We start from the raw sequence: 26,182 nt of genomic DNA on the forward strand, positions 1-26,182 counted from the left end.
AACGTTAAACGATAGCACATTCATTACTGCTTTCCCTGCCCAAAATATCCATACCACTACTGCGTGCAACTTTCTCTTCTTACAATCAAAAATAAGCCCCCACAATACGTGCTTTATTTCGTGCATACTCGGACAGAAATCCCTAGCTTAGGCTAAGCCGGATTGTCTTTCAGCGAGATAATATCAATCCACCAATTAAGAAGAGGACAAAAAGCTTCAAAAATTACCACGACGTATTTCACGCTCGTTGGTTTCAATTTTCAGCTGACTTCTTCTATTTTGTTCCATTCTATCTAAATGTATCCATCGAAGAAGACAATATAGACAAAAATCGGTTTGCAAGCTCTGCCAACTCCAGTCTAACAAAAACAATAATAAATGCTTGGCCTAATTCGCGAGTCAAGTGAAGATGAGTCGAATCCACATTTTATTGTGTCATATCTGCGTCTATTTTCCCGAAACAATGCATCACGGGCAACTAAAAGCTGCATTTATCCAAGCTCTCCCCAGGGAAATAAGAAAAAGTTTGACGGCTACGCTATTCCTTTTTTCGCCTTGGCTAGCAAGTAATCATTAAGCTCGGAGTCGAAATAAATCTGTTATTTAAAATGGGTTAATATTTAATATGGTATTGACAAGTGTTGGCGGATGTTGTCTATTACAAGCTAACATTTTCATGAATATTGCACGCGCTCATTAAAAATTCAACAAATTTCTGTTGCGGCAATTACATAAAACAACATTTTTGTGAAGTCAAGGATTTAACAATTTCATTGCTTAAAACAAATATTTGGCGACGAGATAACTCCGTCAAAATAGGTTAGGTGTATTTGAATACACACACAATAAAGTAGACTTGTAATTGGATTCTCAACAAATAAAAAATAGAAAATCGAACCGTCCCAAGTAAAGTTCTAAACATTTTACGGTTTTGCGGCGTTAAAACAGACCGTAACCTTATTTATTACACATCAAACAAAAGAGGTCGGGTATTTAACCAACGTTTCGTAATTTATTACTTAGTAAAATGGGAAGGTAGTACGTTTTTTGTAGCTTGAGGGTCTTTCGCGAGCCTCTACAGTTATTCTTGGGACAGCTTGTAATTAATTAGGTCCCATGATTAAAGGAAGAAATTGCCGGATAATGTGGATCACACTTTGTTACTTCTGTAACAGATGAACAAATCTCCGTAATTACACCTAATGCGAAGTAATTTACTATTTTAGTTTTCCCTACCAGTTTAATTGGAAGTAAAACAGTTGCTCGGTTTTTTCCCCTCTAAATTAAATTTCCACCCGTCGCTCAATCACTCAGAAATAAGATAACGCATTCTTTTAAATACCATTCCTATTAAATTACCATTAAGTTTCATTTGCATGTCCTCTTTAAGATAAGAAAAAGTCGCACAAGAAAGCATAGTCGTCCAAAGTGGGTTATGCTAATGTGCCAGGGAATTGGGGTAAAATCCTCTTAAAGTTTTTAGATTGTAATTATGCAGCGCCAGAAATATAACTACTAACTAGGAAACCCAAGAAATGCGTAAAACATCCCTCATAAACTTGTAAAGGACTTTCGTAATTTGTTATGCTACTAATGAAAGCGGTAACAAACTTGACAATGTCGTGACGGCAAATAAAAACGTTTCTATAAGTTTCAGCGGCTTTTTTGGAAATTTCCTTACCATCCACCAAGAGTGGGGTTAAATAAATACCTCTGAATAATTTATAAAACTGTTTAGCGTTCTCTGAAACCGGTGGTGCAAAGAAACGATATTCTTAATGAATAATAAATGAATTTAATGAAAACGTGCCATAAATTTTCTCCAGCTGAAATTTCATACGGGAGTAATTAGCATTGGCGAAAAATGGTGAAAGCGCCAGGTCAAACTATTGATGCAAATGAGGTCTAAACTAATAATCCTCGTGACCTGTAACCACAATTAGCTTAGTTAGTTTTTTTTTTCGTTGGTGGAACTGCTCACGCGACGTATCCTGGAGGCAGATTTTCTAAATCTCTCCGTGCTTAAATGTTTCATGTTCGAAAGTTTTGTATGTGCATTTTCCGTTGTTTGGGATTTATCACCGTCGTGGGGTGTTTTTGTCCACAGGTGAGCGCCAAAGTTATGATTTGAATATCGCAGGTGGTGGAAAACGGGGGTTTCCATGTAAAATGGTCGTCTGGTGCAGTAGTGTATTTGTCGCATTATGCATGATCCTTCGGTCCAGTCTACCCTCGACATCGATCGTCGCAAGGCAGCGCCATCTAGTCCCTATTGCTCACTTCGTTACCCCTTTTCTCACAGTCTGGTGCACCGATGATCGTTGGGCAAGTATTTGCAAGCTATCGGGTTACGGGCCCTTAATATCGCCATCCTAGACGGTTTTACGATGTGACTCGAAGGAAAAGGACCTTCTCCATATCAGAAATATCATATCGGCTCTATTCGTGTCACGCACACTCACGAACTCGCCCTCGGATGTTTATTGTATCAATTTCACGTAAGCTGCGCTCGCTATGGACCTGTCGACTGCTCAGGGCATTTCCCAAATGAGAGAGGATGAGGAGAACGTCAGAAAGGTATTGGGGTTTATGGAGATACCGAGGGATGATATGATGGTTGATACCGAGGGTATTGACGAAGCTGGACTTGCACGCATTGAACATGCCACCTCGAAAATAATCAACGGTAATGAAATGAATTATTCAACGTACCCACAAAGTTATTCGATACGTCAGGGCACAATTAATACGTAGAATTTATTTGCCCAACACCCCCGAACAGTTCATTTCTACTTTAAACACTCACTACTGAATAATTCAGCAGGCGCTTAGCTCCGCAGATAAAGCGAATAACTTTGCCTACCTAAGTAGATATTGATTTGGCAGGTACATCTACAGTATCTCCATACACGAATTCTCTCCGTCATGAACCGCATAAATAACTGAATAAAATAAAGATATTCACATTCAATGACACGAACCCCAAGAAAAGCGAAAATATATAACACTACAACATTTGATTCAACGAAGCGCTTTTTTGCGACGGAATGATCACAATCAGCATCACAGAAAACAAGCCGAAAGAAAAATGACAACTTCGTCCTATCACGAATTACCATTCGTTTCGGTTGTAACTCACGTGGTATTACCGGAAATGGCTTTTCGAGAACTCGCCGCCATTGCAACTACCGTGCCAGATGACATCACTTCTTGTTCATGCCACTCAACTTCCAAAACAGAAAACGTTTACATTAACCTCACGGTCACGACGATGCCATGCGGAGCACCCCGAGAACACAATAATCTGCGTGTGGCAGATGGTACGCACTTACGTAAACGGAATAAATTACACATCTTTCTTGAATCAGTTCCTGCCATTACATCCGGGGAAACTCAATAAGCGCACTCAAATTCTAAGTACTTTGATATTCATTCTCGAGTGAAAGTAGAAATGGAAGGCCTTGAATTACAAATCTACTTCTAGTTTCCACACCTTTTCCTGCCGACATTCGGGATCCTCGAATTTATTTCACAAAGAGACCGTTTTCATGGCGAATTTCAGAAATTATTATTTTAACTATAATTTCGAGGCGTGTGCGGTTCGGCTGGCTACCGATAAGCCTTTTCAGAGATAAATTTTAATATTGGCAGGCACAAATGAAAAATCACTGAATGGAACTACCGCGATATGATCCACCAATCTATCAATGTCAATGTTTTTGAAGTTTATCAGTCATGTTTCCGTATCTAGCAGTTCACGTTATTGCATCCATTAATTTCCCATTTCCCGTTTTAAAGCAGCAAGTTTTGAAAAAAAAAAGAAACTAATTGGTGTAATTTCCCTCAATTATCGCAGCTTATTGTGGATGCGAGTGGCAATTTTGCCTCTCTTCTAATATCCGGTGGCAACCATTTTCTTGTTTTCCCCCGGTATAATAAAATCGACAAAGAAAATCGAGTGGTGTCGAAAAATGGCCCTTTCGAGGGTGTCGGGGATGCATTCCATCACGCCTAGGTCAAGGAATAGCGATAAAAACGTCGGTTTCAACGTGATGTTTGTGTTTTGTGTCCGGATCATTAACCCTGAATTATTATTACCAAGGGGGGTTTGAAACGCTATTACCTTGCGCAATTTACGGGTTTACTCTTCAAGTCTGACACGATTCGAGTATCGGAACAATTTCACAATTAGGGATGCAAAAACGCCGTTAGGTTTAACCGATTAGCGCCCAACTCCCTCCAACTCAGGATAATATACAAGATAAGCGTTCCGCAAACTGCGATTAACTGGTAGAAAATGTTTTTGGTCGATTGGCCCGGGGCTTAATAGATTATTCAGAACGAAGCAATATTTCAGAAGCGCGAACCGAATTGTAGACAAAACCACAGATCAGCGGTTTTGCCTCAAGTTAAGGCAGTTTAATTTGACACGTTCAAACCGCACAAATAACACCAAAAAGCTGCTCTGCGGTGCACATACCAGCTAACTGGACTCCTCTTAACAAGAACTTATAGCGCCTGCTTGCCCCACTAAAACGAAGAATGTAGGAAAACGCACTGAAGAATCCCCAGACCCCCCGTCTCCTCAGAATTTACATTAACGTATGTAATTTAACCTTCCATTTTCTCTGTTTACAACTACAACTTACTTAATTAAACGGATTTCTCAAAATTTTCAATTACGCTGATGTAGAAATGTACCCTATAAACTTGGCTCTTTATGTACATTTCTGTTTTCGTATTCTAGTCAATTTGTGTAAAGTCATCGGTTGAAACCCCGTCGAATTGCCAAATAGAGCTTTCGGATTCAATTCGCAATAAAAAGGCGTCGAACTGCTGCAAGGGATTTTGTATATGATCGCCATTAAATCACACAACAGTCGTAATTGGAATTGTTTGACTCAATGTGTGTTCTTATTTGGACCAAAATGCGGCGACTGTGACGTTTCGACCAGATTAAATTAATTTCTGAACTACGACTCAAACACACAAACGAGGTTACCACCAAAGTTTCACCATTTACCAGACGCTTTTTACGTGCTTGTTTTGGCTATCTCACATGCGAATTTAACCGACGTTCTGGAAGATTTTTAATCGGCAAAATTTACCAACAGGTAGGGAAAATGTAATAAATTACGTGTTTCTTTTATTTGATTAATTTGATTAAAGGTATCCGATCCAATTTTTTTTCGCTTCTCCAGATTCGGACCGTTTAAACATTTACCTCAAACGCATCATTTAGATATGTCGACTCTTTTCATTACACTAATCAACAATTTTTGGAAAATTTTCTAAATTAAAATTGCCTTCTTTTGATTTGGAATCTGAAGCCCGTTTTAGTCCAGCAGGTCAGGACTCAAGATATTTGAAATTTTTTTCAAGGCACATCGCGTTCATTTTTGTAATTATGTAAGTTTCCCCACAAACTATAGAACTCGCCCGAAGAGTTAGTTTTTGACAAGATTCCTAATAAAAATTTAAAAAAACTAACGGTTTTAAAAAAGGTTTATAATACTTTTTTGTATAAAACTTTTAAATTTCTACTTTATTTCTGGAATTTGGAAGTTAAATGATGAAAAATATCGAGAGATTTTTAGAAAACAATTCACTTTTTGTTAACTTAAGGTTTTGTGAAAATTTTAATAGAAATACTCACGAAGTTGTAGTTTTTACAGTAGAATTTAAAATAAAAAATTCGGACTTTTCATTTCTCTAATACAAATTTTTATCATTTTTATTAAAGTCATCTGTTTACGATGTTTCATTTACAAACACAACCAGCTGGAATGATATTGTGCAATTCTAATAACTAATTCGGTTTGAATGATATTGGAGAAGTAATATAATGAACCACACGAATACCAACAATTTTAACATTATATTTCCTTTTATACAAGTATTCACCAAAAATATTCTCAAAACGCAGAACAATAATTGGATTGTATACCACAATTTAATTAGAGCTACATTTTCGAAAATATTTCAATCAAATAAAAAGATCTGCCAATAATGCAAATATGTAAAATTCATAGCTACATACCTAATTAAACGTCATAGTAATAAATATATAGAAATATTCGAATTTCAAATATCAGCGCTGTTTATAACAGACAAAAACAAAATTCCCCAGATTATTTTGTTTAACCTGCTCTGCAATGTTTGATTTACGAAAATTTAGAGTAAGTTTGTTATTTTTGATTTAAACTTCGATGTTGACTTTAGATTATCGAGTGTGGTAGAAATTAGTTTGCTTTTAATTAAGTCTGAGAAAGTTAGTAGTCGCGGTTTTTATTTAGTTGTATTTTGAAGTTGAAATTAGTTTTACGGATTGATTCATTTCTGGGTCCCAAGTTTACAAGTTTTGACAGGCTCAATTTTGAAAAAAAATGTCGAATAAAGAGAGCATTCAAGCGAACTCAATTTAGCGAGATGAATTCTGTGATTTTCGTGCAGAGCAAATTTGGAATACAGGACCTTGAGCAAACTTTCCAATTTTCATATTTCATCTCATTGTAGTTCAGGTATGCCGCTTGTTTCGCCATCAGTCAGTTGGGAAATACTTGCTAACTAACACCTCATATCATATAGATAAAGTTGTGTGATAAACTGCTTCCGCCACCTACGTATTGAAGATCACAGACAAACAGTTGTGCATCAGTTGATCGATTATGGGCATAATTGCAATCTCGCATGTGCATGGGAATTACTTGGACGCTACGCAGTAGAGAATATAATTTCATGTTTCGTGTCGCCAAGTGTAAACACGTTTGATACACAGGGCCGGCATAAGCGGCTTAGCGGCCGTATAGAGATAAGTATTGGAAGTGGACTATATTGCGCTACTGGAGCGACATTTATGGCGACATAACCTCTGATCCCGCGCGGACTAGGGGCGCAAAAAGAAGCAGCACGCGATATGGCCGCCTGGGCTTGCAGTTTGATATATAGCAGGGTTGGATTTGGTGGGGGTGTTGCCACTACCGCAGGCGTTTAATATATATCATAGCACCTAGACATGAAATTTGAAAATTTCAGCTCGAGGGATCGTAAGGCCAATTAGTGTAATGTGCTCTCGGGTATTTTTAATTTCCAGCCTCGTGGATAACGCCTAAATATGCAAATGCGGCTGCTTTGGACGTCGTTTATAAAGATTGCATTAAGTTACGGGGCTTTCTTCCTAACTACGTTGCATGCTTATTATCGCTACGAAATTTATTCTTATTTATGAAATTTAATTAGAATGAAATTGCGCAAAGGCTTTGCGCTCACGATCCTCAAATAAAGCATGACTAATATCAGATATCTAATCGTTTCGTCAACGATAACAAAACTGTTTTCGCCCAACAAAGGAATTCGGCGAAATTACACTTTCGCACTTCGGGGACCCGTTTCATTACGAAAGACATCCATTAATAATTTCATATGGAAACTCGGATTTTTCACTCACCCATTCAATGATGTTCGTGAACAGAATCACATATTTGATGACATAAATCTGATTTTCTAACTTAAGAACGTTTCCTTCGCCTTCGCCGTCACCTTTTCCTGCCATTTTGAACAAAACTAGCCACTTTACACTATCACTTTATTGTTTAGATCGTAGTCAACACTGCACTGAAGTTTTTTGGGTTAATCGTATCACACCTATTTGTTCTGATAAGATAAAATATCATAGTTTAAACAATACCTGAATCACTTGTTGCTATTACGGAGAATTATTATGATAAATCGTATCTTCACCTTATTTGTACAATCGACAAATATTCGAGGAAGAAACAAGTGTTATTTGAATATGTGACTGATTGAAAGAAATGCGTTCATTGTTGACAAACAAAATGCTACTACTTTATTTTTCGATTTTCGATTTAAAAATAAGATAAATTATGAACAGCCGAAGAATGAAACCGACAGGACAAAGGGCGTTGGGTTTAGTGTCGGCTACCACGCATTAATATTTAAAATTAAAATCGATTATTTGAAAAGACCCTAGTTAAGCTGTCAATAAATCGGACGTCTAAAGGAAATAAAATTCGGCATTATAATTTCATTTTTGTACGAGTCTTGGTGGCAACATTAAAAATTTTTCCAAGACACATAAGTTTTTTCATTTGTGGCTTCTGTCCGGATGTGAATTGGCGTCGCTTCCGTCGTAGTCTCGCAACAGAGTCCCATATTTTATATAAAGTAGCGAAATTTTTGTCAGCAAGCTAATCGAAATGCAGCCTCGCTTAAAAACCTTTTGAAAGAAACTTTTTCAATCAATAGCTTTAATTTCATTGTCAGTTGAACAAAAAGATTGAAAGTTGAACAAAGTTGAAAATCTGGAAAAACAGAAGGTTTCATTCTTGGCAAATTACTTAATTTTTAAAGTTCCTCATTTCCCATCTTCTCTATTTAAGAAAAGCGGCCGGGAAAAAAGTTTAGTTTAGGTTATTAGCTGGGGTGTTATTTGGCAGCTCGTTCAACAAACTTGGTTCGTATTTCCTAGCAGTAGATTTATTTTAATTACGGTCTAACGAGAAAAACCCTTCTCAATACAAAGAGAGGCGAGTTTCTCAGATGTGACTTGAATATATAAAGCCCAACTCATAAACTCCTTTTACATTCAGATTAAGATCAAGCCAAACAAAACTTTTGTGATGATGAATCCGGATTTGGCTTTACATAATTCGCCTCCGCTCGGTCACCGTCTCACAACTTCCTTAAATTTCATTAAATTAATTTAGCGACTACCACTCGTGCCGGCTTACAATTATTATTATTCGGATCAGAGTATTAAAATACATTATTCACATCTCTATTATTGAATTAACAACTAGGCGAGCACTCAATAATGAAAGAAAATATATCAAAGACTTTTTTTATTTGAGCGCTACAATAAGCCCAAAAAGCAATCAAATTAAATTAAAATGAGCTAATTTTAAGTAGATTGGGTTTTTGAACGGAAAGCAAATAACTGATTTTGCGTTCAATATCTGGAATTCGAATACACTGCAGCGTAATAACACTACCGCCTCTGCGGATTTTCCTGATTAAAAAGTGGAGTACATTTACAATCTATGCATGGAATTGTATCCCCCATTAGGGTTACGAATTCGATAGGGTTTTTAATACCGAAGCCATTCGTGTTCGGGGAGTGGATTAAAAACCGAAGCGAGCATCTAAAAAAATCATCTGTTTATGGATCTTTGCACACAAATCTAACCGGCAATAACTCCATGAATGTGTGACATCAGTCTTTTTCATACAGGAAACGATGAGGGGATGAGCCCCTGGTAATAGGGGTCGCCGCCATCGAATATCTACGGTTATTCGTATAAGCTGTGAGACAGAAAGTCAATATTAATAGCTTGGAAAAATATTTTCTGAAATAAATTGCAATCGCTCAAATGGAATGTATTATGAGTTTTTCTCCGTAATTACAATTCTCACATGGAAATTCCGAATTGGAAACTTTATGAAGTTGCATTGAAGAGCGAAATGTCTCATTGCGTTTTCATGAAACTTTTTCAATATTTACGTCGTAATGTTCTTGTCGAAATTACATGTCACAGTCGTGAATACACAAACTTTGCAAAATTTAGGCAAACTTTAGCATCGATAAGATATTGTTTCAAGAGAGCCATAAATTCACCACGATCTTTACAAAGTTTGTTCAAGAAATGAGTTATCCATTTTTGATATACTTCCATCGTATCAACTTTTAGATTATGCCGATTTATAAAATCTGCGAATTTTCAAATAAACAGTTGAGTAAACTTTATTCAAATCACGTTTTCTACCTGTCTGGTTGCAACCCTTTTGTACGCGAACATCACGTTCTGCTTTCTTAATTGAGATGTTGAGTTATAACAAGCAAGCTGTATGATTGGGATCAGAAATCCTTCAGGATGAATGATGCAGAAGTTCAATTATACGAATGAATACAAAAGCGGCCTTCTGTAAAACAGCGCGCGTCTCAGAGTGATATTTTTATCGGATCCGACTAATTTGCGTATTTGTGATTCTATCGCCGCAATTTTATTTTATAACGCAATTCCGTTGACAAAAGTCATGCTAAATGGGGACGATTTCCATAAAAAAGTTTCTCTCGAATTGTAATGTGATGTACTGCAATAAGGGCGAAAAACTTTGTCCATTTCAGAGACATTCAGGAATTAATACTGTAAAGTTGGATTGTAGATAAGGGAGTCTATCGAGACATTACCCCCGGGCTAACTGAAATAATCCAGGTCTGATATTCTCGAATCGCATTGGAACCAAGATTTTCCCACCGTGCACAAATAAACATCCGTTTTATACGTTTCCTTAAATCAGTTCTGATTTTTATCGAAAAAACTTTTTCACTAAAACATTAAAAAATTGGAAGAGGAAATGCGGAGTTTTCTAGATTTTTTTTGTTTGTTTATCAGAGCTCTGCTATTGATTGAGTGAAGTAGCGAAAAGAGCAGTTTGAGAATAATGAGATGGCTCGAAGGGAAACATTACGGAGAAAACTGTCGCATTCTTGATTTTCTCGACTCCCTTGCTCTTATCTAGCTGAAGATAAGCACTTTGATTCGGCTATTGATTTCTATTTTCAGACTCGATACAGCAACCAGACGGCTTTAAACTTCATTACTTCGGTAATGACAGATACGATGAGATGTTCGACCGCTTATTATAGCGCTATAAATTATTAAAAAGCTGTAGAGGCACATTCTACGGATGTGTCACACATTATTGCCACGTTTTAGTGGCGATATGACATTTTTATGGTACAATTTACAGTAAAAATCCATATTTAACTGACTTTATTGTTGCGGATCTAAAATATTTTAAAGCGGGCTTTACTGACCGCTCTTACAATGTACACAAAAACTGCAATAAAATTAGATTTCTACTGGGGATAATAACATTTTAGAAATGGTCCCAAATCAAATTCTTGCAAAGTTACATTTAAACACTATAGAAGTTACGTTAATTTATCAATTAAACTACGAAAGTTATGGAACTTAAGAGAAAATTATAGAAATAATTTGCAAATTTCTAAACAAAAATTTATAAAACTTCTATTTTTAGTCTTAAAATTTTGTAATTTGGCAAAATCAAAAAGCAGAAAATAGTAAAAAAAATTGACTAATTGCTAAAATGTCTATTTCTTGTCTTAAAAATTTGTAATTTAGCATAATTCATAAACGTACTTCAAATTTCTTGATTCTACCATTTAACTACGGAAATTACAGAACCTAACAAAAAATGGAAGAAATATTTTTCAAATTTTAAAACAAAAATTAATAAAAATTAAATTTTTGTTCTAAAATTTTGTAATTTGGCACAATTTGAACAGAAAACGCTTAGGCTAGCTAATTTTTATTTAATTGCTTGTTTTAAAAACAAAACGCTTTTATAAAATTGGGATGCAAAAAAATTAATTTGTCTGAAATAATTTGGGCACTCAAAAGGGCTAATGTTTATCTCGACTGTTAGTAAAAGGACTTTTTTGACTTGCTTTGTGAGCCAAACAAAAATTTTATTTAGAAGCGAAATAATTAAAAAGTTATCTGAATTTATTACGAAAAATAATCAAATGTTGTCCTCCATTAGACAATCCACAATGTCATCACAACACTTTTGAAGAAACCACTGGTAAAGAATAAACAAATTCCCTAACACAAAATAATCTAAATTTGAGCGTACGAAGAAAAATGTAAAATTGGTGGAAATATGACTTTATTGACCACTCTTACACTATAAAAATATATAAAATATTTTGCTTACATCTATCATATTTACAATACAATCTTTTCTGTGAGTTGAGGTGAGCATAATGAAATTTTATGAGCATTATAAATACAGAAGATGGATATACCTGACAAAAGCTCCACTTTGCACGGAAATATCAAATCGTGGTAAGTAACTCTCAACTATTTCGATGATTAATGCATTATTTACAAGATGAAAATTTACACATTGTCCGTGAACACCACACCACTGCTCGCAACGGTTCAGTCAATTTCAGTAAAAGTTTATTTAACACTGATGACGTCAACCGACAAAAGGATAAGCGGGATAGGGCGCCGGGAAGAATCCTGGGAAAGCTGCAGTAGGCTGCACGGGCACCGACGCCGTCATATACGTTGTCAGTAAAGTTGGAACCACTTTAGTCGAGAAAATGGTTGTGTAAGCCGTTTTAGCCCCGAAAGTCAACTTAAGAACCTTGCTATCAGTTTGTGTAACAAGAGTGCTTTGGATGACGGGCGACGAAGTGACAGCGAATTGGGGTGGCTGCGGGAATAAGGGGTTGACCGGAACTGGGGGTATTTGGGGTAGTTGGGGTATTTGTGGTAGTTGGGGGGCGATTGTGCTGGTGCCGAACTCGTAATCTGTCTTCGTAACGGTGCCCAAGACTTTAGAGATGGTGGTAAGGACGGTGCTGCCGCCATTGGTGACCGGAATCACGTGGGATTCATAGACGGTTTCAAGTTTCAAGACAGGTTTAGAAGTGGTTATAACTTGCCCTGGAAGCACAAAACAAAGTTTAATCAACGTTTCATGTGGTTATCAGTTAATTCATATTCTTAAAACGGAGAAAGAATCTTACCCTGCGCCCCGGGATTGAGGAACCGCAAAAGAGCGAGCTGCTGCAGCTGGTCGGGATTGAGATTAGACGCGGGGGTGGGTTCATTAAGTACCGGTTTAGGGGCCTTCTTGAGCCGCAAGTGTCCTTCGGGAATACGCGTCTTGTCAACATCCGAGAGGTCAAAATCAGATCCAATTTTCGCAAGATCCAAATCAGAGAAAGCCCTTTTAGCATTCACTTCCTCTTCATTATCATTGTCGTCTCCAAATTCAAGCTCTAGATGCAGTTCCGACCCTGCTTCATCCAAATGACTGTTAAACTCTTTGAGTGTTTTACTCGGGATGAAGTGGTAAGCGTCCATCGGAGGGAGCGTTTTAGTGGCGGTGACTAATCTGGTAACAAGATAGGTCTGCACGAGGGTTGAAGTGGCGGTTTCGTTCCCACTATGAACAATGGGGAGAATGTGCGTCTTGAACATGGTTTGTGTCGTACTGAACGTCTCAGTGAGTGTTTCTAAAGGCGGAGTTTGCATGTCTGATGCGAGATAAATTGGTGGTAACGTGGCAACACTCGAATCTAAGAAGTTATTGTCCTTGCCGTAATTACTTGAAGTGGCTAAAATATTTTCTGTTAGTGGCTCTGAACCAGACGGGGATATCGTCGCTTCGGGCGTATTCACCAGACTTTTTTCGAATGTGGACGTGACAGTTATATATCTTGTGTTTTTCACATTGCCAGCCTGGAAGAAAATGCGAACTTACAAAATGAAATTTACAAAGAAATAAAAACCACAAGTAATTTCCGGCGACATGGAAAAATATATGGACTCTAAATCTGTGATTTTATAAAATGTAATTAACAAGGCAGACAATGTTGACATACTATTTTAATTAACGCTAAAATAGCATATCATATCATGTTAAAAGTAAATCGTAATTTATGTACACGAGTTTAATGAAAAACTAAATGCACCATAATGAAATTATGTAGATAGCAAATTGTTGCTCATACTGCCCCACTCTATCAATTTTTTGTTTACTTGAATGTTGCAAATAATAATTGAAAATATAAATTTATCAAAACACCAACTGTTTAATTTTTAGTTTAATTTTTCTAACTAAAAATACCATCATGCTAAAAATTGAGTATTAAATAATTTTCCTTAAAAAAACAGAAACCAGCTTTCATTAAAACTTTCATTTCGCTCAAAATTCGCTTTTACGTTTTTTTTGGGTTATTTACCGGGCTTTGTGTGTGTCAAAGCTAGTTTTTTAAATTAAATATTGTGTTTATTAAACCAGAAATATTGTTTTTTTAAACAAAGCTTTATATTTAAACCCGGCGCATCCGCCAATTACTAAACCAGTTCAACTCGGCTCTTTAATTTCGTTGAATGTACAATAATCTGTTAACGTAATATTCGAGCTGTCGTCGATTAACAAGAGAGAATTTCGATTGGAACAGTTCCTGTGCGAATTTAGGCAATATAAGTGTAGCAGTTACCTGGAACGTGAAGGGAGACTTGATGGTGGCAATTTCGTAGTATATGTCCTTAAAATCGGGAGGAGTCGAAATTTCCACCTTAAGCGTTTCGAGCGGGAAAGGAGTGTCGAGTTTATTTTCCGTGGAGCTTTGATCGTCAATAATTGAAGCAATTGATTCGGAGCCCTCCAGCCCATCTACGTCGTCCGACCTCGCTTGAGGCGTAACGACGTCGTTGAGCGCTGAAGACACGTCTTGCAGCGTCGTCGGCGTCGTTCCCGATGTCTCGTTACCATTTTCCTCGTCGTCGTTTTGCTTTCTGATAGTCACTCTCGGCTTAGGTGTTGTCTTGTACTGCCATCTGCCTGGAGACCGATTTAATTTAAACTTATACAAACTAGTCGAAGCCGAAATCTGCTCTACTGTCGAAGTCTGAACTTTGGGTTTGTAGCCCCTGCGACTGTAACCGCCGCCGCTATTGTTGCTGACTTCTGAACTGGAACTGCTGGCTCGGTGTTGTTTATTTCTTCGTGACTGATAGCGTTTTCCAGAGCCGAAGGAAGGCGCCGAAGTTACTTCTTCACTGTGTACAGATACAGGTCGAGTTGTTGTAGTTGTTTTTCTGCTACTCCGACCGAATTTGTGAGGTCTGTGTGAGGTGTTGTGTCTGTATTTTATTTACAAGTGTTAGTGCTTCGTGTGCCGCTGCTGACCCGTGCAACGCATGCATTTGAAATATTCAAAACTTTATCTGGCACGAATTAAACTTGAATCCAATCCGCGTTTGAATATTTCAAACCTATATTTTTATACACACATATTTTCGAATACAGGCTGTATCAGCGTCCAATTTAATTCACCAATCATTGATAACCGTACACATCATCTACACACGAGATTTAATCAAAATTATTCAAATTAATTCCATATTAATTTATTTTTATTACATAATTCCACTTCATTTTTGTCAAGTTCTCTGCGGATGTCATTCGGAATTGATTTTATTTTTAACTAAGAGGATGTTATTAAAAACGTGCGATTCAATAATTAAAAATTTCCTCTGAACACGTGAATTATTATTTTTGCTCAAAATAACAAACATTCGAGGTAAAAAAAATTGACACTAGTTTATTGATGCATCAGGACAAAACAACAAAAATGGAAAATGCGCAGTATCTAATCATTGCTACGATAAAAAAAGCCCAGCATTTTCAATTTTATTCAACTCACAATCAATAATATCGAATTTGGAGATACCTGAAAAAATATCAGCCGGTGCGTAATATTCAGTTTTGTAGTTTTTAAAGTTTTATGGCAGCGATTTTGATTTATCAAAATCATTATTATTAAAACAGTTTTTGTTGAATCTAAGCCACTGATTTACATTTTTATAAATCATTTTATTCGAAACTTTTTGCCACACTTTAATTTAAAGTTGAGAGCATTAGTCAATGTCAGTTTTGTAAGTACAGATTATTAAGTAACGATTTATTTTTACAAAACACTGGCTTAATTACCAACTTTTATAGAAACCCATAATAAGAAATGGCCTAGTACTGTACAATCGACAATCTATCAAAGAGTATTGATCAATTTAAAAATAAGACATGGGAAAGGCTCGCAATGTAATATCAAAGTAAATAAATTGAGACGTATTTAAACTGTAACAGCCTGCAATTCCTCCCATATTTACATTCTTTCCAGCGAACTTACTTGGAATTCCTCCCGGATTGCGCCTGTACCCTAGATCGCTGTGATTTCTTGTTCTTGGAATGCGTTGGGACATCTTGTTCGTTATTTTCATCGTCGGCTTCGGACTCTTTCTGCCTGTTTTTAAATCTCGGTTTAAAGGAAGAGCCGCCAGGTCCCGTCGGTTTCCTCGTGGATTTAATGGAATTTTGTGAATTAAACAGAGCTTCGCCAGGGAGGGCGGTCTCTTCGTTTATGGAGCCCGCGGGAGTAGGTTCTAAGTGACGGTGATGCTTATTTCCTTTACCTAATGAAGGCGCTGCCGTTTTAAGAATCCTCAAGGTGGGTGACGGGTTAATTTTCGCTTTTTGATGACCGTTGTGGATGTGGGAAGTGCTTTGCAACACTTGCGCGTATTTTCCGGAAATGTAAGTTCCAATAACACTCGTCTCGTGGACGGTCGTTGTTCCATCTTTTATGACAGTTCCTCCCAATTTAGTGACTAATCCCGTCGGGTGTAATGAGTCTGCTCTTTTCGTAGCGCCTTTGTTTTTTGCTTCAGCTGACGACCGCGGCTTTAAATGGAACTTCGAACTCGGTTTTAAGTTTATTACTTTGTAAGTTTCTTCTACAACTTCCGAAGGTTGTCTGGAGAGGAAATCATATTCCGGTTCGCCGATGTTGTTGCCCACGATCACCGCTGGTTCTTCGGAGGTCGTCACTACCTCTACTTTGCTGGAGATTATAGGAGGCCCACTCACAATCTCCACTTTGGTGATGATATTTTGACTCGAAATCGGTTTACTGGGAGCCACCTTTGCCACCTCTACTTTACTTGAAATGGCCTTCGACACCACGCTCGCTTTTCCTTCAATCACGTTAACTTGGGTCGAAGGGGACGCCTTCACTTCGACCTTACTTGATAGGATTAAAGGAGGACTCGACTGTACTTGAACAACTGAAGAAATCTTAGGGGACTCCGGTACTTTTTCTTGCGTCTTGCTCGGTTTTATTATAATCGTTTCTTCCGTAACGACGGGAGCTGATGGTTTCGTATCGATCACCGCGTTCGAAGACACCTCTTTTACTTCCTTCGGAGGCTCTGAAATTACAAATCTCCTTTTATCGGCGACTTCTTAATAAAATTAAAATACCTGAAACGGCCGCACTTTGCGGAGAGAAAACCATGATGGTGTTTCCAATTGTGGTGGTAAAGTCGAGGAAGCCATAGACAGTTTGAGTGACATAATTTCCCTGATTAACAGAGGTTGGCTCGGGAACAGAAGACACTTCGGAATTAACGAACACAGGACCCGCAGTTGACGAAACCAAAGTTGCTGAAAATATGAAAAACTTACTACAACTTTCCGCACTATGCCTGTAGCATTATCAATTTCGCGTTGAAAATAACATTTCACTAATTATTCTCGTTGAAATGTAGCGCGATACTTCCACTAAACTTTATGAAAAATGACTCGGAAGTTTAGTCGTTCTCATAGCTCAAGAGAACCATTTGAAGAAGTTTACTTTTGTACAAGCTCCATACAATAAACGTATAAACGAGGTGTTCCAACTTTGTAAAAAATGTTTCATCGGCTCTATTTTTAACTAATATTTCTTCGTACCCTTTGTGACGCACTCTGACCTTTTCACAAATATTAACACTTCATTAAATTACACGCAGACCCTTTTGAATTACACAGAGTCCATTTATAAAAGAATTTAATACCTGAATCTCTCTAAGCCCAAAATGCTGGTATTTAAACTGGGGTTTCGGTCAAACGTAAGCGCACGTGTAGGTGTTTTGTGTTCTGGATATTTTAAAATGGTATTTCATTAGCCATCGCGAATTTGACGAATTTCATTACAAATTGCCAAATTTTATTTTGGAAACAATAGGATTCGTGGAAAATTTAACCGACACAAAATGGAGTTTGAGCGATAAATATGTTATGTCAATCATAAATAATTAAAGTTTGCTTTTCCAATAAACTGTGTACGCACGAATGCAGTAAACTAAACCGTAACTCCATTTAACCATATTTATAAAATTTGTCAAATTTCAGAAAGAGGAAAATATGAAATCAGTTTATAAAATGTTTGGATCTGCCGTGACTTTAAAATTGGAATTTCGCTTTGAGCACCAATCAAGAATGGAAAAAGCATCAAAGCTGAGCTTTCACTAGTGAAATGGAACAAATTATGAGCAGCAAAACGAAATCCGGTTGTGAGATATTGTTTTATGACTTTTCATATATTTTATCTCGACATGCATAAATAAGCCTTTTCGCACAGTTCAATCTAATTTTTGATTCGGAATTATAAACCCATTGTTTCAGCTCTCTGTTATTAAACCCATTACTCTTTCACGTTGGCGGTTGGCTGCATCTCATTTAAAACAAGGTTGAATTGATGCACGTTGTAATTTGTTTACACGTGCTTTTTCACGTGATGGAAAGGCCGCTGATTTATCTTTCCACCCTTTCATTCAAGCAATTTCACACACTTAAAACTTTTCGTTTTTTTTTAATGTCTTATCGTAACCATTAGTTTTCAGGTTTAAAGTTTGGAAGATTACCATTAAAGAGCAACGCTGCAGGAACGACCAGATAAATAAAATCGTTAATTTTTTAATCACGGATGAATAAAGCTTTTAGCGAAGAGAGCGAGAAAACGAAAAGTTTTATCATTTTCGCGACTCCTGAGTGGCAGCATTCGACTAGAAAAATCGAGGGGCGGCTAGCATTATGGGCTTAACCAAATAATTCAATTTAGGAACTGATGGGGAAAAGCTGAATAATTGGTATGAGAGGGAAATGAAGATTAAGCCGGCTCTGGAATAGCGATAATGACCAGTTTTCAAGAGATGGGCAACGGATTTTATAGGTCACGTTTCACTTTGGAACCTCATTAAATTTAGTTATTTCTGCTCCACAAATCCGAGGAGATGATGCATCGGGAAAATTGATTTCTTTATTATATCCACAACCGGATTCACAATTTCATTCATCGCTAATAGAAAGCCTCTTGACCTAACCGAACAAATAGCTCTAAATAGATTACAGCGAGATAGCTACAACTGCCTTTCTTGGAAATGACTCACGCATTTTCTTGATAGATGATTAATTTACGAGAGACGTGCTCGAGGAAAAATGTAGATAAACCGTCGTTACAAATATGGTGGAAAGCTGCAATAAATAATGCAAGTCTCATGTGTCAGAATTTTTTGTAACTGAACGATATTCATATTTTATGTTTGGACACGATCCTTAGCTTGATAATATGAATAACAAATTGGCTAAAACAACCCCAAGTTATTTTAAAAACAATGTTAAAAAAAATTCGCATGAATATTTCATGGTGGTTAAATCGATACAACTATTCTGTAGTCTATTTTTACTATTATTGCGGTGTACTGTGGAGTTCAGAGCACTAATTAAGACAATTTTAGAGTTAAAAGTATTTACTTTGTCTGCTTTCACAAAGCTTTTATGCCGTTTTCACGATTTTATTAATAATTTAGACTGTGTATCATGATGGCTTCAAAGGTAGAAATCCATTTGTAAATTACAATAAAGGAAATATAAACGTAAAATTATTCTGGACGTTTGAAAAACAACAACCTTCGTCCTCACTAATGAAGCGTATTGTTGTTTCCCACATTTGGTCGGACAAGTATATAATTACTTTTAGTAAGTAACTCCATGTAATTATAGAAGAAACAAGTTTTAATTGAATTGTAGGATGTGATCTATTTTTAATTACTATTGACGCCCTTCTAACATAATTACCAGCGCTTGTAATTTTTTACTGTAGCAAGGACGAGGTTTTTGCTCAAGTTCTTTTATTGAGAGCTAATGATGACAAACTTGAATGCTGCGAAACAGCAGGAAGTACAAAGGAGTTGTCGCTTCATTTTTGTCATTAATTCTGGATTGATTGGCCAGTTATTTTTAAACGAAACAACAAGAGGTGATAATTCAAACAATACGTTGTTTTCTTTGTAACCTTTGAAGTCAGTCAAGAGTACCTTTCTGAAACTAATAATGTCTTCTGCCATTGTGTCTTATGCATCGCTTCGTTCCGAGACAATATATATAGCAGAGCGAAAACACGACTTGGTAATTTAGTCTTAAGCAAATTGGATTAAACTTAATCAAATATTTCAGGTTTCCGTTTTAATTAAAGAAATTCACAGTAAGCTGGAAGCCAAATTTATGCGAAACATTTTCATCTTTTGGTCTTGCTATTACGAAGTCATAATCCAGATTAATGCCGTTCCATAGAGCGGCATAAAGGAAAATATGATAAAGCATTACCCTAAACTAAAAGCATTTACCGCCCACAAACTACCTAAAAAGATGAATCTAAATTTAGTTCGTTGAAAAAACAAGGACCCTCGTTTCGCGCAAAACCGCAGGGATGTTTTAATTCCCGTCCTTAATTGGGTAATCAAGTTATTTTTTCGAGGATCTTGATTACAATGCGGTTGCGACATGTGCTTGACAATTAACAATTTACGTCTGAATCGCAGATAAATCACGCCAAGTAAGTCACAAGTTAAGGAGCTTGGCATTAATGGGGTCGCAAGTCAAGGTTTAACGAAACGTGAATCATCTAAGCTTACGACAATGAAATGTCTTATAATTTATTCGAGAAAAAAGTACGTAGAACGTAAACATGTGGGAATATGAATAATTAAAATTTTTACGGCTTAAGGCGAGCTCATCCAAAGGATGGTTTTTCATGAGGCTTCCCACAACAATGAATAAATTAATCGTTTACTATATCGCTAACTGCAAGGACAAAAAGAGATAAAAGAGTGGCCGCTTTGAGGGAGTCGCAATTGTTATTTGTTCATTTAAGTAATGGAATTCTTGTCGAGTCGATTGTGGGTAATGTCCATTACATTAGTCAAGTCGAATTCTTTAATATTCCACAAAAGTAATTCTGTAATTTATCTCCCTTTTAATCCCGAGCGCGGGGTCGCCGATTTTTGGGATAAAGTTGGAGCCACAATGCAGATCAATTACTTTTTGATCATGCGATTAGAGTTAATCTGAGCTTTCCAACACAGATGTCTGACCCATGTCAGTAAAACGGTTTTTATTGCAAGCACGCCTGATTAAATTTGAAAGTTCCCTAACATCATACGAAAGCAAGACATGAACTTTATAATTAATAGCAGTTCGTGTTAATACCTTAACTCGTTTGCGCAGATTGATACTATGTGTGAGTGAAAAATCGGCCCGGACTAATCCGGGTCCGTTGGACATACTTATCGTAAATAGGAATTGTTTTCGGATGGAATGAATATTCATTTCCGTTTTTAGTGGCGATAAAACAAAAATCATTATTCAGCAGCGCCGGCGATAGGAAGGGCAATAATTTTCAGACTGACGTTGCAGAGGTGGCGTTATAAATTAAACACAGACGTGGGGTCTTGCTGCGGTACGAAAGCCGTGTTTTCAGCCGACTCTTGACAGCCGGCGCCTGAAATCCGGATCACATATTGCAAGAGACTTATGTGCCTCGTTTCCTATAAGAACTAGAAAAATACGTCTCAATCCATTGTTTTGCATCGGACCGTGCAGTTAAACCAATACCTAAAGCCCGAATATTTATCTACCAATCGAATCACACAAGCCAATTCCACAAGGACTCTGTTTTTATGTCCCTGAACTTAGATATTCAAGTTTACGTGCAGATCATCGATTCACTTTTTCTTCACTTCCGTTACGATAGAGCACTCCAGTCTGAGAATTATTGAAATTTTTTACAGATAGAAAGAATGTTATTAAAAATTAAACCTTCTGCTGTATTACTTAATGGACACTAAATATTTAAACAGAACCATTTTAAAAAAATTTACATTTTAGAAATATCACAATAAGAGACTTTCCGCTGAAATCAGGTCGATGCAAATTTGCTTTGCTCTGCAAATAAAATTACAATTAGCCCCCGAAAAATTAACGAACCCTATGAATATTCCACAGATCCATCAACTTCATCATTTTATTTAATACTTTAAGTCACAAGCCACGTGACTGAGCTACTTTGTATCCCGCGATTTAAAAACATCATATTTCCTGTCAAAAATTTCGCAGAGGGTAAATATGAGATTTATTTTACTGGTACGCTAAAGCAGGGCCGCATTTATAATACGATTTAAACCCATTTCAAATCGGATTAAGTGAAAATATGAAAGCGGTTTTTTTGTTGCAGGCTCTGTCGCTTGAAATAATTCAAAAAATAAATCTTGAGATTTTTTCCGGTGTTTTTTTTGCCGAACATTCTCCACTTTTGCAGTTCCGACGGAACAGGAAATACTATCTACTGTTTCGTGTCGTTTTATAATATTTTTGGAAAGTATCTCAGCTGGTTTTAATTTTTGAGAAGAACGATCATATTATATTTATGCCTCACATGTGCTTCTTTCTACAAATAAAATATATACGCACGTCTCAGCTCCGTTTGAGCTACACCCCATGTTTATTTAATTTAACATCAAACACAGAAGTGAAATGCATAAATTAAAGTCGAACAATAACGAATTTGACACGAATTGTGTAGTGAAACAAAATATTGCATCTAACCATGCGGGCAAAAACTGAACTAAGCTCTCAAATAATAAACGTATGACTACAAAGGGGTTAGTTTAGAGCATTGTTATTAACACTAACGGGGAAGCAAGGGGTATGTATTTTCCTTCAAACTGTCAACCTACATCACAACAATCGATGCACAAATAATTGGCAATAATGATGGTCATGGTGTAATTATTGCTTTGATCATGACAGCAAAACAGAGTCAAAGGACGCAAGATTAGAGCATGTTTTTGAGATGTTTTATTAATAATCCTACCGACTTTTTGCATTTTTAGTTAGATCATTTGAACAAAAAGATTCATGGCTGGGAAATAAAATTCGCAATAATAAAGCTTACAATAGATAATGTAATATTTAATTTATATTTGTGAAAGGTTTTTATTGTAATAATGCTTTTGTATGTTAATAACCGCAAATATATCAATTTTTGTGTATAACTACATTAAAATGTTTTTCAACAATGGGAGTTCGATTATTTTACATTTAGTTATACATACATAGCTGCGTAAATTTTGTTGCATTTATTCAGATAGCTGTTTTATAACGAAATTAAAACAAGGACTAGAATTGCTACCAATTTTTATTTTAAACCAAAATTTTGAAAAATCTAATTTTCTCCGGTTTCATTGATGCTGCAGTTGAGGAATTTTAGGATTTTTTGCCCTCTTTGTTGGCTGTAAGAAACCACAAAAAATAGTCCAAAGGCCATAGATTCCAGTACCTTTTTACTTGAGGTCTCAATAAAATTTTGCAGGAATGTTAACTTCCCATGAAGAAACACTGTAAAAAGTAGATCAAGATTTGTAAATGCTTCTAGTTTTTTAAGGTATTTAATTATTATTATTGCACTTTTAATTAGTTAATAGACGCAACCACCTTGGAAGAATTTGATTGTAAAAAATGTGAGAATTTTCCTAATAATTGCATTGTATAAAAACAGTATCTTAATTTATATTTTTTGTTCGTTGTAAAAACCACTTCAAATTCGATTCTCATTCGTGTAAACAGTTTTTTCCGAATTTTAATAAGATGACTTCATTCCATAAATTTCGTCCAAGGCTGGGACCGCACGTTAAACACCTTCTCAATATGAACTTTTTTTAGCCGCGTTTATTGTTTTGATTTTCTACTACTCAAAGACACGCCTATGACAATCTCTTGAATTGAGTCCTAATGTCAAATCAATTAGGGATAATTGATGTCAGAGTCCTAAATAGACGCTTCGCTTTTACTATGTAACAATGCATTCTTTCAAAGTGTGATCTCATTAGTGTCCAATTAAGCCTTGCCCATTTGTCAGGAAAAAATGTGGAAGTCGAGAGGATACGGCTTAAGGTTATGGAGATATATTCGCAGCCTGTTCACCTTTTGTGTCTCTCACAGGAATGCCAATATCCGTAAAACGGGAACGCAGTCATAAATTAATGAAAACAAGAAGAAAGTAATATGGGTACCGTATAAAACGTAGACATTAATAACATGGTCGTGTAGAATGTCACAGCCAGAGCCTATGGAGCTCAGGTCACTGTCTACAATTCAATTTATTAAAGCTCGCTGCTGGTACACAATTTACTATTAGCAGGTTGGACAAATCTTACGACTCGTAGGCGCAATATTATATCCGATTTTACCGGAGTTTCTCTAGGTTTCATACCGGAACCATTACTTAGACATGAAACTATTCATTGAGTCAGAAATTCTTGTATTATACTTATAAAAATTGCCCGGACCTGGCGCAGAATAACGAGCTCAATTTTCGTTAACGTATGAGTTCACCTGAATCGGAATTATCGAGATCGCCGAACTCTGAGTTGCTCTCTGCCCCTTTCCGCCATTAATTTCCTCGTTTTTTCAATTTGCTCGATTTGCCAATCCAATTAATACAACTAAATATAATACCGAACGAGAATCACATTTTCGCTATCTCTAATCAAGCCAATATTCCATGGAGAAATCCTCCAATACCTGTACCTGCGCTAATGTAGTTCGAGTGAACTGAACACATATTCGAATTGATCGCCGCCCCCAGGTGACAACCGTTTGAGAGGTAATACTCAGAATTATTAATGTAGTTCTGGTTAAACCACCCTGTGCAAAACGTGTTCCAACCGATTAAGGTTAATACGTTTGTGGAAGTTTACGTCGTAATTAAATTAAGACCTCGTTCTTTACTCGTACCTGAACTTGATATATGAATTTGAGACAATGCGGGGCTAGAATTTTTAATCAGATTAAGTTCGTTAACCGTTAATGAAGATGTAATTGTAGAGGAGAAAACTGATTGTGTTTCAGTTTCACAGGTTGAGATGTATGAAGACAGTGTTACTCAATTAAGACGATAAACCAGAAACAGATTGCATTTTACTTGAACAGGTTTAATTCTCTTCGGTGTATAAAGTGCAATTAGTCTCAAGTGCACGAACTCAGGATATGGCACAATTTATATGCTCACACCATTTATATTTAACATTGCACCATAAATAAGATACCACAAGTTATCTGGATCATATCATAAAGAAAATTTAAGGCGCTATTCATAACCAAGTACTGCGGAATAACATATAACAGCCCTAAATCTGCTTTGTTTAATGTAATTAAAAGAGTACCCTAAATTTTGCTAGACACTCATTTCCACTTTATCGAACAAGATTTAGAGACCATGCAAACTAGGATATAGTGCACACCAATAAATCGTTTAAATGGAAAAGTAGGGTTCACATTTTCCACGTCAAAAATAAATTTCACGTAAAATACTACCTCTTTTAATTACAATGAGCAAATAAGTGGCATACTGTCCTTAGAATTATTAAATTTTAGCAAACTCTAAGCTTCAAGGAAACTTCACACCAAACTACTAAAGTAGTTAATGTTTTGTTAACTTTAGCTAAGAGCAGCAAATAATAGGTTAACCATGTCATAAATTGCAGATTACTCGCATCAGCGAAACTGTAAAAACGACTACATTAACATCAAGCCAACTTTTACTGCGCTGTAAATATGTTCTGGGAAAAATATAGTTGCAAAAAAGGCTCCAGAGAAAGCAGCGCTACGTAAAGTTTATATTATGTTTAGTTGATGTAAGTAGTTAATCTTTTCCTAACTTTTGATGAAACGAGAAAAAATGGGGGAAGTTACAAAACATCAAATTGGCGGATTCACACGGGGGTATCAATACTTTAAAACAATAAATGAAATGAAACTGGCATCAATGGTTTTATTATTATTTTATTTGGCTAAATGAAATGTTTTTAATTTATAACGATCATTTTGTTTGATATTGTTTTATTTGATAATGGCTACAAACAATAGCAACAATTATCTGTCTGCATTCGAATAACGATATTTTTAAAACTAGTTTAGTTTTGGACGTAAACAAAAATCAAATTATGTTTTAATTTTGTTGTTGAGAAACTAATAGGAAGGATTCTGATTGTAATTCCATAAAAAGCTCCAAAGATTTTTTACTCCTCTTCAGGTTTTAACTTTTCAAAAGTTTTCAAAATTCAGCAGGTAACTTGAGAATTAATAAACTTTTGTGGATTATCTAAAACTTTTTCAGGATTTTTGAATCATTCATATTGACAAAATTTAAGTGTCTGAAAGTTTTTACGATTGTCTAAAATTCATGACTCTTAAATCTCTGTTTAAAATTGTCAAAAATCCTTAAGATTTTTTTAACTTTTTTAAAAAAATTTCAGATCCTCATCAATTCTTAAAAATTTCATAGATTTTTTTGAGATCTTTTGAGGAAAAGTTTTCAAGACATCAATGTATTTTAAAGATTTAAGCTGTTGTTCTAAGAGTCTTCAGGACCACTGAATTTTAAGGACTCTAAAATCTC

The 26,182-nt window shown here is 36.2% G+C and overlaps 2 protein-coding genes across 4 annotated transcripts in view; both read right to left on the reverse strand.

The window, feature by feature from the left end:
• Tsp2A (tetraspanin 2A) overlaps nt 1-7,631 on the reverse strand; it is a 39,172-nt gene extending 31,541 nt beyond the window's left edge. The window contains exon 1 of the mRNA XM_088043920.1: nt 7,448-7,631. Coding sequence (XP_087900046.1) covers nt 7,448-7,552 — 105 coding nt within the window. The 5' untranslated portion in view covers nt 7,553-7,631. The remainder of the gene's footprint in view (nt 1-7,447) is intronic.
• Nucleotides 7,632-11,695: 4,064 nt separating this feature from the next.
• Nucleotides 11,696-26,182, reverse strand: part of LOC148169870 (uncharacterized) — a 52,025-nt gene continuing 37,538 nt past the window's right edge. For 2 of the 3 annotated variants that reach the window (XM_088042932.1, XM_088042931.1), the window contains exons 3-7: nt 16,888-17,070; nt 15,758-16,835; nt 14,066-14,711; nt 12,584-13,301; nt 11,696-12,500 (exon numbers count right to left, since the gene is read on the reverse strand). In XM_088042932.1, the coding sequence (XP_087899058.1) occupies nt 12,028-12,500; nt 12,584-13,301; nt 14,066-14,711; nt 15,758-16,835; nt 16,888-17,070 (3,098 nt within the window). In that variant the 3' untranslated portion in view covers nt 11,696-12,027. The remainder of the gene's footprint in view (nt 12,501-12,583; nt 13,302-14,065; nt 14,712-15,757; nt 16,836-16,887; nt 17,071-26,182) is intronic. The other variant, XM_088042933.1, reaches the window with a different exon arrangement.

The sequence above is a fragment of the Gnatocerus cornutus genome, chromosome 8, assembly GCF_029298725.1.
Source record: "Gnatocerus cornutus isolate USDA-ARS CGAHR chromosome 8, icGnaCorn1.1, whole genome shotgun sequence".
Lineage (NCBI taxonomy): Eukaryota > Metazoa > Arthropoda > Insecta > Coleoptera > Tenebrionidae > Gnatocerus > Gnatocerus cornutus.